Source organism: Cavia porcellus, unplaced genomic scaffold (assembly GCF_034190915.1).
Source record: "Cavia porcellus strain 051 isolate PalLab524CR breed Dunkin Hartley unplaced genomic scaffold, mCavPor4.1 scaffold_12, whole genome shotgun sequence".
NCBI lineage: Eukaryota > Metazoa > Chordata > Mammalia > Rodentia > Caviidae > Cavia > Cavia porcellus.
In genome coordinates this window covers 68,359,631-68,373,832 of record NW_026947495.1, presented here as the reverse complement: position 1 = coordinate 68,373,832, position 14,202 = coordinate 68,359,631, and the positions used below count along the sequence as shown (strand labels likewise).

The window sequence follows — 14,202 nt, the reverse complement described above, 5'->3', positions numbered from 1 at the left end:
CATGAGTCAGCACCCACTCCACTAGAGCGGTGTAAACTCTCCCGGCCCTGCGAAGTGCTACCTCACCCCTAGAAGGGCAGCGGACACACAGAGCATCCGCAGACTCTTGGACACTTTTTAGAAATACAGTATTTGCAGACTTGTTCAACAAGCAGCTGCATTTTCGTAAGCTGCCCCCAAGACGCGCGCGCTAAATCTGAGGAGCACTGGCTTTAGGGCTCAGGTTAGTGCAGCGCGCTAAATTCTGTTAAAAAGGAGGCGCCCAGCGGGGTGGCGCACCCCCGGCCCAGCGCGGAGGCTTCGGGGTGCTGCAGCTCCGCGCGCGGGGCGGCCCGACCGCAACCCGAACGGCCCCGCCCCCGTCTCAGCGGGCGCGCGTTGCCGGGCAGCGCCGGACGCGGCCGGAACCCGCTGGAACCCGGCGGGCTTGGCCTCCACCTCGGCCTTCGAAGGCCTCGCTGGACCCAGGCCCAGGCCTCGCCATGCCCCGGGGGAGACGCGGGAGCCGGGTGAGCGCCCTGGAGGGCGGCCGGGAGGAGGAGGCGCCCCCGGCGCGGCCCCAGCCTCCCGCCGAGACCCAGGCGGCGCCCGAGCGGATCCTGCTCCGGGGCATCTTCGAGATCGGGAGGGGCGGCTGCGACGTGGAGCTGGGCGAGCGCGTCCTGCGCTGGCGCCCGATTCGGCCCCAGCGCCCCGTGGGTGAGTGGGTCCCTCGCCTGCGCCCCTCTGCGCAACCCGGCCCGCGCTCCCCTCCCCCAGCCCCGGCTCCTCCTGCGCCCCAAGACTCCGCCCCCTCCGCCCCTGGGGACCCGCGCACCCCGGTGCTCCCCAAGCTCCAGGAGCAAAGTGCGCTCCCAGGGTAGAGGAGCCGAGGTCGGTCCACGGTCGCCCACTCCGCCCTCCGAGCCCAGGAAGTTTCCGCCCAACTTTGGAGGGCACGCTGATGGCTACCCCGAGGTCCTGAAGCCAGTCTCACTTTGCTGATTTCTGATCCTTGAATCCCAGCGTCACAGAGGCCCTAGATTTTCCTGCAAATCTCACTTTCCGCCTTTTGGGGCCCAGTCCGGAAACTATACTGACTAGAACGTGGCGTGACAGGGTGGTTATTTGCGTTTGCTGGTTACTGACTTACAATTTTTCTTAGGGAGTGCTATCTGGTTGCACATTTACAGTAGAAGTATTGCAAGTCAATCTGGAGATGACTTAGTGGAAAACTTTGGAATGTGGTACACGCCGATTTAAATTAAATGCATATTTACGAAATTAAAAGTCAGGTGTCTTATTCTACCAGACAAGACAGTGTGCTATTATTTGTTGCAGAACAGGAAAGTGTATGTTTTAAAGTTTCTTCCTCCAAAGTCTAACGAGGTGAAACCATGTGGTGGTGAATTAAGGGTGCACCGCCTTGAATTTAATTAAAAAGGTTTCAGGAGAATTTTCTAGAACCTTTGAAGTCAAAAGCTAGCTGTATGGATATGGAATTATTCTATTAGTCTTTAAATCCACTCGAGTTATGGGATATAGAAGTTTATAATACACTTAAGCCCACAAGAGCCAATTTAACCTACAATGAAGCTGAAATACTGTAGAATTAGAATTTTATAATGAAAGACCACACGAATTAATGTCTCAGTGTTGCTACACACAAAAAAGCAAGCCGTAACATGAAAAAAAATGCAATTTTATATTGAGTAGAGAGTGAGGGAAATTAAGTTTAATTAGCACTACTGATAATAGAAGTTTAAAACATCTTGACAGTTTCCCAACTCTAAAGGTTAGAAGTACTAAATTTTGCTTAATTTTTTCCTTTGTTTTTCTTTTCCTTCATGTGAGTGTGACATTTTTTCTTTGTAATGAATACTTGGTATTTGAATCGAGTTGGGCCTCTAAAATTGGAGCCACAGAAACTTGGCACCTGAGGAAGTATTTCTATTTGTGGAAGAAATTAAAAGCTGTTTTCACATAGCAGAGAGCTCAAGGTATGAAGATGTGCAATAGAAGAAATCCTGCTTGATGTTGAATTAGTTTAGATGCAAGTGGAAAAAGACAAATGAAATGAGAATAGAACTGTAATATAATTATATCAAAGTTACAGTACTCAGGAGGGCACAGTGTGACAGTTAAGCCACTCAAGGCTTGAATGTTCACTGATGAAATAAAAGACCATTGATCTTTAGCGTTCAATCTTGAATAATAAGCAAAGATGCTAATTTATTTGATGGGGCTATCGTGGTCAAAATTTCAACTAACGGGTGGTCTCCTTGGCAGGGTAAATGAGCACAACCACAGTGACGGTGCTGTTCATCACCAGGTTCAAGGGTGGCTTGGAAGAACAGGTGTACCACCCTTCGCTGTAGGATGGGGGCTCATGTATGAAGCTTCCAAGGCAAGATGGGAGACTCAAAAACCCCCCAAACCTCAGTATTTACTTTTGGGGTTTTTTTTTTTTTTCAGCAGAAAAAAAATTTTAGTTTAGTATGTGATATCTGCTCAATGAAGATGTTAATCTGATTAGCACTTGTTACCAAAGATTTTGGTAGTTAGTGCTAAGATCCTTTGCTAGGTACCATGAAGACAGATAGACAGACAATCTGATCTTTGCCGTCAAGGAAATGTTACCTTTGAAGACAGACATAGGACTCTAAATGATATGTCATCAGACAATCATTTATCATATAGTAGCAACTGATACATATTTTGGGAGGTGATACAAAGATCCTTAAGATATGGGCCATGCCTTTAAAGATTTGGGTGTGTTCATAGAAGAGGGAGGTATCTGCTCTTGATAGGAGTGTTGTCACAGTGGAGTGATTTTCTATTTTAATTTTTACTTGCAAAACTGTTTGAATTGTAAGAAAAAAGATAGAAAAATTGAAATGTATTTTATGAGGGGTTATGATGTTGTTTTAGTTGGCATCAAATTACCACAAATTTGGAGAATTAAAACCAAAGTCTATTCTTTTCTCCCTTCTGGAAGCCAGGAGGAGGAAATCGAGATGTCTGGGGACTGAGGTGCAGCCCAGGGGCAGAGCCCTTGCCTGGCATGTGCGAGGCCCTCAGTTCTAAGGCCACAGCTCCTGTGAAGGTCTGCAGGAACCTCCCTTGCATGTGTCTCCTGCATCCTTTGGCTTGAGCCAGCCTAGCTCAGTGGTTGTGTCCCGTGGATTTCCCTTCTTTGTGTGTCTTCTCCCCTTATGAGGACAGTACTCAGTGGATGTAAGATCGACCCTAGATCCAGGGTGATCTCATTTTAAAAATCATTAATTCCTTCACAAAGACTTTATTTCTTATTATGGCCCTAGGCTGAGATTCTGGCTAGACTTCAGTCCATTAATAGTGTGATGGGAATGGAAGGAAAATTCCAGGCTAAGGGAATAAAATAAAGGTGGGATATGGGAAGCCATTGCTTGGAAATAAGTGACTGGTACCTTGGTGACATCTGTCAGGACACAGCAGGAGGACAATATTTCACAGGCAAACAGAAGCCTGAAGACAAGGTTGAGTAATAGTTCAGGTTTTATTTAGCAGAAAATATAAAGCTTACATTGGACTGAGGATTTAGATCAGCAGCATAAGTGCCTGACTGGCAAGCTCAAAGTCATGAGTTCAATCCCTGGTACCAAATAAAATAACAATAAAATAAAATACAAAGCGTACACAGCCCCCTCTTTTCTTCTGTATTTACTTATAACTCCGTTGTGTGGTTCACATTGTTCATCTTTGTCTCAAGCCCACCGTTGGTGATGGTCTCTTATGATCTCCATTCACCTTCTGACCTAGAACTCTTCCGTTGGCATAAACTTCCCCTTCGGTCCACTTCTCTTGCCTCTGCCACCGCCATGGTGTGGAGATTTGTTGTCTCTCTCCAAGGCTGTCTCTTCTGCCTTGGGGAGGTCTTGATCTTACCTTCCTTAGGTTTCTTTCTCAATGAGATCTTTACTGGAGCTGAGTGAGAAGCTCAGGATCCCCCTACTCGGGCGGGCCCCTCTCTGTCTGTACCCTGCCCTGATCCTGTAAGCTCCGCTCTGCAATTGTTCCATCCCTCCTCACTCCAGTAGGCTCCAAAAGTGGTTCCCTGTGGCTGCCTGATGAGTTCACCCCTGACTTACTCCTCAGCCACTAGAGAAAGGTCACCAGTGGTTTTCTAATTGTCAAGTCGAATGAGAAATTTTGGCCTTAACCTTGATGGATTACTCCATTTGTCTTTGACTCTGCTGTTTTCATTTTTATCACTGTTTTTGTGACATCAGAGCACCAAGTTTTCCATTTTCCCCTGGGGCTTCATTCTGGGTGCTTGTCAGATTTGGTCTCCCAAGGAGTCTGGTGAGTAGTCATTTATTTAGTGCTTTCTGTGAAATATCACCACCTGTTCTCATCTGCCTTTAGGAGTGTCACAAACTTGGGATGTCTACAAGAGAAGCAACTTTTCTTGTCCCTTAGGATAAGTCTTAGCATTGTATTCCATATGATGCTTCTGGAACTCACTAGTTGTTCAGAGCTGGTCATCAGTACATTTAACTTTGCTTTTTATGTGTCAGTAACTTGTGGTACAGTAATTAGGGTAGAAAATAGAATTGTTTGTCTTATATACATCATAGATTTACATAAATAAATTGTAAATCTTTTGGCTTAATATGAGAGGGACTATTTAGGAAGCTTATGGAATGTGTTATCTGAGCTAGGGTGCTGAAGATAACCCCAGCCTCAGTGTGCTTTACTGATGGTTTAACCAGCCACTCTCTCTTTCTCCTCTGTTTGCTGAATATTTCTCAAAAGCACCTTCCTTTTCAGATCCACCAACCATTCCTCAGCTCGGTCCTTTCTGATCTCTCGTGGCCTATTCCTTCACCACTTTTGAGCTGGTGCTCAAACATTACCTTCTTAATAAAGCTTTCTCTAATCAGCTGCTTAAAATTCCCTTCTATGTACTTTTTTGGCTCCTTTCACTGCTTTTATTCTTCAATGATATTCATTTTATAAGCTGTATAATTTCTGTGGCCTGTCTACCCAACTACCATCCACTCAAGAGGGCAGGTATTTTTGCATATTATTGATCTAGTAGCAAATAAATGTATATTAGCATGAAGTATTTTTAAGAATGGTGGAAATAATTTATATTAGCATGAAGTATTTTTAAGAAGCAGTATGGTAGCCCTCTCCCAATCTGAGTTTTCACTTTTCCTGACTCCTTTTGCCCTTGAAAATATTGAATGGAAAGTTCCAGAAGTAAACAAATTCATAAGGACATTTTGTACCATTTTCAGTGGCGTGAAATCTTATGCCAACCTGTTCCATCTCATCTGGGACACAAATCATCCTTTTGTCCAGAGTGTCCACATGGTAAATATAATCTGCCAATATCACTTAGTTGCCTTTGGTTTTTGGATCCACTTTTGTGGTTTCACAGAACTTATGTGTAGTAGGATTCAAGACTACCTGGGAACTACTGTATTTATAAAAACATAAGCAAGATGTAAGGATAGACACTCTTAGGACTTGTAATAAATGGGCAGGTGATACCATTCTGACCCCCAAGAGCAAAATAAAGCAGCAGGTGGCTGGGGCTGAATTTAAAGAGACTGGGGAAGAAGAGGTTACTGAATGGGAGCTGTGGCCTTTGCCTCCGCTTGGCTGCTTTCTCAGTGTTTTGGGAGGGAGGTGGAAACTGAGGCACCCAGACTACCTTGCCTATCCCATACCAAGTCCAAAGGTACCTGGAAGGCAGAAAGGAAGATGTCCTCCAGAGTGTGGCTTCCCAGCGCACAGACCAGAGGGAGAAGGATGGAGACTGGATCAGATGAGGAAAAGGAAGATACTCTGAACATCCATGTGTTTCCTGCCTGCAACTCGAAGAGTATCAGGCACATACACAACCAGTATTTGTTAAACAAAAAGAACTGATTTGCTGGCTTCTTGAGCTTCAATTTAGCTGTATCTTATGGTAGCTTGGATACTGCACTCCCCCTTAAGGTCGATTCCTCTTACCTGCAGGAGTCCTATCTCTTCCCTCCTCTCCCTCTTTGTAAATGTAGTGTTATATTTCCGGTATTTTACCACTCCATAATAAGAAGGGTTACAGAAATAGTTCTCTACATTCTGTCCTTTCTTTGCTGTTCCAGCTACTGGGAATTGGCTTCATTTGTGCTCACATGTTTGCATTCATTAAAACTAATGAAGATTCATTATAGGTTTTTTTTTCTTTCCCAGTAGGCATAATTGAATCTCATACACTGAGACATTGACTAAAAGTTTTCCCCCATTGTATTAAACTCCTTCTGGGGGTTTTTCAAACTCCGTGTTACTCCAGGATTTGTAACATAGGCATTGGCCTACTTTTCCACTGTGAGGGGTGTGCCAGGAAAGTCCCATGTCATCTGGCTGCAGGGTAGAAGGCCCTGAGCAGGGCTAGGTCAGGATGCCACCATGTGCGTACCAAAAGGCATGATAGGCTCAGGAAATGTCTTTTTTTTTATTGCTTACAGTGGTGTCTCTGATGACCTCTCCCGTAGAATCTCAGGATTATGGCCATTTTACTTGAAGACTCAGACATGAGTTCGTTGGTGTTATTCTCTGGTAGTTGTCAAGCAAGCTGTCCGTGACCTAGTACAGGGCCAAGGGTGAGCAGCTTTCCATGCACCACCCCGCATGGTGCCAGGCACCAAAATGCAGGAAGAAAGTTCAGCAAGGGAATGCAGGCAGAGCACCAGAGTACGCTGCGTATTCCACACCGTGCTTGTACTGTCACAGGTCAGGTATCTTAAGAGCTGTGAACTTTCAAATGTCATTGCTGGTCGATTGTATGTTTTTTTTTTAATTGTAAAGAGATTAAGACAAAAGAGGACATAACAAAGCAGATCAGAACAGTGTAAGCAACACAATATTTCACCACAAGACAGCCTGTAATTAACAGTAACTACCATGATGTCTCTTTCTTTGAAATAGTTGAGCATAACTTCATATACAATAGTATCAAACATAACAAAATAGCGTAAAACCATTCAAGAGAATAAAGTATTACAAGGCATTCAGAACCAAATAACAGAGAACGAACAATGGCTACTATGTCATCTCATTTTCCATAGAAAATTTGTTTATACTGTCACACATAATAAAATCCAGTAAGATACAGTATGATAGAACCAATGGAAACAAGATTAAAAGCATGGTAGGACTTCAGAGTAAGATGATATTATATCAGTAGTGGCTATTATAATGTCTTGTTTTCTTCAAAATAGTTGTTTATACTATCACAGATAATAAAATCAAACAAACTGGGATGAAACCATTCCAACTAATGAATGCAAACATTATAAGGCTTCAAAGCAATGTTATGGGGAATCATGATAACCATAAACTCTTATGTACTCTTACCATTTCTTACACTAGAGAGACTATACAGTATTTATACATGTGAGTTTGATTTATTTCGCTTAAGAGTGTGGTCTAAAGTTGCGTTCATTTATATATAAATATCTCAATGTGATCCATTTATTTATAAATGCATCCATTTATTTATAAATATCTCAATATCTTTATAGCTGCGTAGTACTCCATTGTATAAAAATATCACAAATTTTTTATCTATTCCTCAGTTGATGGACACTTAGGTTTCCATCCAAGATCTGGCTATTACAAATTGTGCTGCTATAAACATTGGTGCACATATATCACTGTGGTATGATGTTTTCTTTCAGGTCTGCTGGGCATATGTCTAGAAGTAGAATAGCTGGATTGAATGGAACTTCTAATCCCAGCTTTTTGAGGAATCTCCAGACTGTGATCTCTACCAGCAGTGTAGGAGAGTTCTTTTCCCCACAGCCTCTCCAGCATTGTTGTTGGTAGTTTTCTTGATCCTGGCCATTCTTTCTAGAGTGAGATGGAATCTCAGTGTGGTTTTAATTTGCATTTCTCTAATGACCAATGATGATGATAATTTTTTCATGTATTTATTTTCCATTTGTATTTCTTCATCTGAGAACTGTGTATTAATCTCAGATGCCCATTTTTGGATTGGATCTTTGAATTTCGAGGGTCAGAACTCTTTATATGTTTTAGACAGAAGTCCTTTGTCTGAGGGACAGTTCACTAAGATTTTTTCCCGTTTTGTGGGTTTTCTTTTCACTATGCTGGAGATTTCTTTTGACGTGAAGAAACTTTTTAATAAGATGTGATCCCAGTTATTGATTCTGGGAAGTATTTCCTGTGTGGTTTGATTCCTGTTCATGAATTCTCTACCTACCCCTATGTCTTCAAGACTTTTACCTAATTTGTTTTCCAACAGATTTAGTGTTTCTGATTTAATATTCAGATCTTTGATCCATTTAGATTTTATTTTAGCACATGGGGATAGGCTTGGATCTAGTTTTAGTTTTGGCATATGGAGAGCCAGTTTTTCCAACACCATTTATTAGAGAGAGACTGTCATTCTTCCAGTGAACATGTTTGGCCCTTTATCAAAAATAAGGTGGTTGAGTGTGTTTGTAGTTGTGGTTGTATCTTCTAATCTATTCCACTGATCTTCAGATCTGTTTTTATCCCAGTACCATGTTGATTTTACTATAGTTGCTTTGTAGTGTAACTTAAAGTCAGGGATTGTGATGCCTCCTACCTTGCCTTTGCTGCTTAGAATTATCTCTGCTATTCTAGGTCTCTTTTGGTTCCAGATGAATTTTAGGAGTGATTTCTCTAGATCTATGAGGTATGTTGATGGTATTTTCATTGGGATTGCACTGAATCTGTATAACAGTTTTGGGAGAATGGTATTGTATGGCTTTTAATCTCAATGAAGGACAAACTTCTAGGAACACATGCTTACCAGGTAGAAAGCTTTCATTTGAAATTTTATATTGACCCAGAAGATACCAGCAGTTGTATTCATTCTAAAGCAGCATACATATACTGTCTGATGTAGCTGGATATGTTTTATCTGTTTCCCATAAATCAACAGCTACAGGAAACATACTGACAGGTGGGGTTAGACAATACTAAGCTCAGATTTTAGTGCCGTTATGAACCATTTAGGGGTCTCTGTGACACATGTCAGAGGCCCACAATGCTGTCTTGTGTGGGAACTGTGTTGTTTTCCCTTTTTCTCAGTCCACTAAAGGGAGGGCTCTGGAGGAACGCACAGGTGTTGTATACATTTCTGTGCTGATTTAGAATCTTCTTTAGAATTCACTGGAAACAGCTTTCACCACTGCTATGTACGAGCATTGATGTTCTGTTTTCATGGCAAATGCTGATTATTAGTGGAGTTACCAAATTAAAGTCACAATTTCCTAAAGCACAGAACTGTGAAGTGTGACACAGTGCTGTAGCTGGAGTCACTTGTATTTTCACTCCCACCCCTGTCTGTATATAATCTGTTCTGATCTGGTGTAGGACAGATTTGAGGCATGGACACTCCAGGTCCTGAGAGCTGGTCTTTGTAAATAGCAAGATGTGTGACAGATTTGGGCAAGGCCCTTAACCCCTGTAGCAGCTTATTCAGCTGCAAAGTGAAGGGTTTCTATTAAATTATCTTTAAGTACTGTCTGTTCTGACCACCTGTGAAATTGCATTTTAAAGAAAAAGCCTGGGCATTTTGTCTAATTAAAGAATTCCGAGTCAGGTTTGAGTGGTCAGTAGGTTCAACTTTCTGGTGTGTGTATTTTGCAGCACTAATGAATTTCTCACTAGAAGAAGCACATGGGAGATACAGGCCCTGTGATTTGTTTCCTCTGTACCATGGCACTGATGAGGGGAATCACCTCTTCCCAGCTCTTGTCTTTAGAAGAGAAGGAACCATTTCCTGGAAAACAGTTGGTCAAGGCTGGTTGTAATCATATTTTTCATGGTAGACAGAGTCAGTAGCTGATCATTTATTCTATTTCATCTTCCTGAAGTCTCTCTTAAACTTTGGAGCATAGATTTTATATATTTTCCCATTAGAATATTGTGTTTCAAATAATTTAGAAAAGCAATGTTTCAGGTCTTGAGGTTTACAACTGTTTTTCATATATTTATTATCTCAGGTTGCACAGTTCCATGATAGGAATTTTCTTTCAAACTATTCCTGTTACACCCTGAGCTTATCTGAATTAGTGACGACCAGAAAAATCTGAGTAAGTTTGGTGTCAAAATATGGTCTCAAGAGTGTTTCTTACTATTGTAAGGGAATCAAAATTAATTTGTTGAACTTTAAGTGTACATAGCCATCTACTTACTAAAAACTTAGCAACATGAAACATAACGTAGAAAAGTGAGAAGAAACACCCCTATTTTAAAACAACAAGAGTCAGTGATTACGTGAGACTTAGCAAAGCAGGGTATATTCTAAGTATTAATCTGCCTAAGCTGTTTGGGAACAGATGTATGTGAAACAGATACCCGGTGTTCTGTTGTGTACTCCGAAATGAGACATCTGTTGGTGGATCCCGTGGTCAGAAATAATGGAAGCAGGGGTTAACCCCCAAAATGACCTATTACTCCTGTGAATTATTAAAGGGCTAATTACTCAGTGAGACATGATGCTTTGATTCAACAGTCTATACTAGTTAATATGAAAGTGCCTCTATTTAAAAAAAGTTGCTTGTTCCAGAGCTGTCAGATGAGAATGAATTTTTAAAAGATGATGTGAGGATACAAGTTCATCTAGTAACTGCATGTACTATCTGTTCGTCAAGGTTTTGTTTTATATGTTTGACAGGTCCGTTTACCATAGAAATCTTCTCAAATATTTTAGTGTTTTATCAGGTAAATGGGTCCTCACAGAAGAGCAAACGCTGAGTGACCCTCGATTGCTAAGTGAAGACTCCTGTGGTGACAGGGTGCTCTATACCTGAACAAGCCCTCCGAGCTGCCGCCGGTGGCCTGTGACTGTTGAGCATGAGGAATGAGGCTAGTGTATCTGAAGAACTGAACTTTGAATTGTATTTAATTCTAATTAACTTGGCAACTGTATTGGGTACTGCAGTTCTAACCTATGGAGGGATGAAAACTGCTTTTACTTCCCAACTAGGGAGGGTAGGTCAGTGGTTAGGGCATTTATCAATCGTGTGAGGCTCATACTGCAGAGAAGCAAACAAAAATTTTCTTTCCCTCTCCTTCTAGGCCTTAGTTTTATTCTTCTATATCGAAAGGAAGATTATTTTAAACAATTAACTATGTAGAGCTGATATAGTCATGCAACTTGAAACATCTATTTATAGGTAAATAACTGAGTTCAGGGATATCACGTAGCAAATTCCTTTAAAATATGTAGATACAGGGGTTGGGGATTTAGCTCAGCAGCTTAAGTGCCTGCCTGGCAAGCGTGAGGTTGTAAGTTTGATCTCCGGGATCGGAAAAAAGAAAAAAAAATATGTAGATACAAAAATTCGTATTGTTTGTACATTAGCTCAGCTGGTAGTAAAGTTGAAGTCTTTTTGTATACAAATCATTTTGTCTCTCATAGGCATTATGATTTTTTGAAGTGGAATCTGGAAAACATATTTTGTTTCTTGCAAGATAGGGGCATGTGTGAAATGAAGTGGTCGCTAACCTAGCTGGTCTTCTCTGATCCCAGGAAAGTCTGTAGACTAATGTTATTTCTGATATGCTGCAACCACAGGGGACTTCTGAATGCTTTACACGGTATTGTCTGAAGGCAAGTTCTTTTTCAGACATCTGCCCTTTGTGTTCTCTTTTCTATCCACCTTTCTATCCCCCGTGAGACCTGAAGGGCTGGAACTGTGCAGGAAGAAGTGTCCCCACGAGGGGGACAAGACAAGCGACATGCAGATGGTCCGATGGGCTGGGCCGAGGTCAGGGTAACTCTTAGGACTGTCCAAAGCGGGAGGTCCCACAGTGAGCTGCACAAACAGAAACTTGGCAGAGCTAAAGGATGAAAGAGCTGAAGCAGCAGAGAGAGAGAACAGAGCAGCTGAGTATGCGGGGAGGTAACTGCTGTCTACGCCTGGCATTTTTGTGCCCTACATATTTGGGGCAGTGGATTGTTCCTGTTTAAAAGACCAGGAACAAGTCTGGGATGTCAGCCTTAAAATACTCATTAGAACCTTATTGCTTATTATTACACTTCGCCTATTTCTTAAATAGGTTATTAGATTGTGCTTCACACACTTACAAATCTAGACAGTTTTAAAAATAGTCATAAGACCAGCTAGGTGACTAAACTTGTGCCCGTATTTTAGAAGTACTGGGCCAAGAGCGGTGTGATATATTCTGAGCACAAGTTCTGCATGCGCGCGTGTGTGCATGTGTGCGTGTGTGTGTGTGTGTGTGTGTGTGTGTAAAGCTAAAACCTCTTAGTGGCCCCGCCTCTTTAGACACCCTCATGTTTTGCAAAACTGGTGCATACTGAAGAAAGTTAAAGAGAAATAAGGGAGTAGGATGGAGTTGTAGGACGTTAAACCTTGTGCTAACCTTTGGCTGGGAGCAGAAGCTGAAGATCCTTAGTGTGATAACTGAATCCGGAGACAGGCAGGCAAGTTAGCACAGACATACAAAAACAATAACAATGAAATGATAAGCTTTGTCATTTTCTTTTTACTGTTTTCCATCATTGGCATAGTGCTTGGGAGCTATGGTAAGCCTGGGCAAAGTATAAAATACTGCACCAGCTGACGCATGGAAATTCCCACGTACGTTCCAGGAGTCTCATAGGATGTGGAAGCTACCACAGCTGCTGCACGGCAGAGCCCAGTGCCTGACTGAAAATAGTGAACTCATATTTGTGTTTACTCTGCCAGGTTCTGTGCTGAGTAGCTTATCTTGCTTCTCCTTCCTGGATAAGTTTTTTTTTTTTTTTTTTTTTTTGTCACCAAAGTCCTAAAGTGTTAACTTGCCCAAAGTTGCAGTAGTAATGGAGTTGCTAAGATTGAAAACTGTCCCAGAGAGCATGGTAACCATTAGGCTGTGCTGCTTTCTGAAGCAAGCCAGAGTCCCTTAATGGCCTCAGGAGTCTGTCTGGTACCCCGTGCAACAGCACAGCCTCTAACCCAAAATCGGAAACCTTTACAACAATGTCATCTGGTGTATTAGGACCTTTGAATCATTTCCACCAGGCATAGATGATTCCATTTCTCTGGCCACTTACACTTTCTGAGTAGATGTAGTCAATGGGAGAGATGATTGGGAGTTTTTAAAAATTCATTTCATGGAAGCCATCAAACATGCCCTGATGTTCATTTTACCTCTTCCCTATCCATGTCTCTCCTCTCCTTGGAATTATTGGAAGCTATTATTAAGCATACAATGTCCTCTAAGAACATATCAGCATGTGTCTGTAAGGATAAAAGATTTAAAAAATATAATCGCAGTGCTGTACTCCCAATTTAATATAATGTTTTATAACTTTAAATAGATGGCCAGTGTTTGGAGTCGCCTGACAGCTCCCCTTTGGAAAGTTAATACTGAAATAAGGCCTGCATTGTGGTTGGTTGCCATGTCTTTTAAATCTTATAACCCACCAATGCCTTACCCTCATTTATTTATTTATTTATTTTTGAACAAAGTCAATTTTTTAGCATGTAGTTTTCTGTAAGTGTTGTGGTGGATTGATACCTGGTGGTCAGCTTGTAACACCAGCTGACTTGAATCAGCGTGGCGGAGCATGGATGGCCCACCTGAGGATTGTGGTCAAGGAAGAAAGCCGAACTTGGTTTTCTGTGGAGCTCTGGGTTCTTTGGGGGCTGATGGTTCTCCTGGAAGAGCTTGTCATGCTGGCATCCCTGCTATGAACTTGGCTGTTATCATCAGAGGAGCTGGGAATGGTTGCGCATCACTTTGGGGGAGCTCTGCTCCTTATTTTGAGAATTGTTTCCTGGCTCTGGAGGGGAAGATGGTGTGCTGTTCAGTCTGCAGAAGAAACTTGCCATGCTGGCTTCCTGATATGAACTCGGCTGTTCTCATCGGAGGAGCTTGGGATCTTGTCGTCACTGAGAATGACTGTGGTTCATTTTGCCCTTCTGAGTCTCTTCCTGGAAAAATTTAAAACATCATACCACAGTGGTGTATGTGTATTCATGTTTGTAGCAGCACAGTTTGTAACAGCTAGATCTTAGAAACAACCCAAATGCCCATCAACAGAGGAATGGATGAAAATAATGTGTTCTTTAAATACAATGGAGTACAACTCAGCCATAAAGAAGAATAAACTTGAGACATTTCTACGTACATTGATGCAACTTGAGACCATACTGTAAATGAAATAAGTTGGACTCA

At 42.1% G+C, this 14,202-nt stretch overlaps 1 protein-coding gene across 2 annotated transcripts in view; it reads left to right on the top strand.

The window, feature by feature from the left end:
- The first annotated feature begins 255 nt into the window (after positions 1 to 255).
- The window catches only part of Cerkl (ceramide kinase like), a 112,964-nt gene continuing 99,017 nt past the window's right edge, over positions 256 to 14,202 (top strand). Inside the window, exon 1 of one of the 2 annotated variants that reach the window (XM_063259395.1) lies at positions 256 to 699. In XM_063259395.1, coding sequence (XP_063115465.1) covers positions 483 to 699 — 217 coding nt within the window. In that variant the 5' untranslated portion in view covers positions 256 to 482. The remainder of the gene's footprint in view (positions 700 to 14,202) is intronic. The other variant, XM_003478501.4, reaches the window with a different exon arrangement.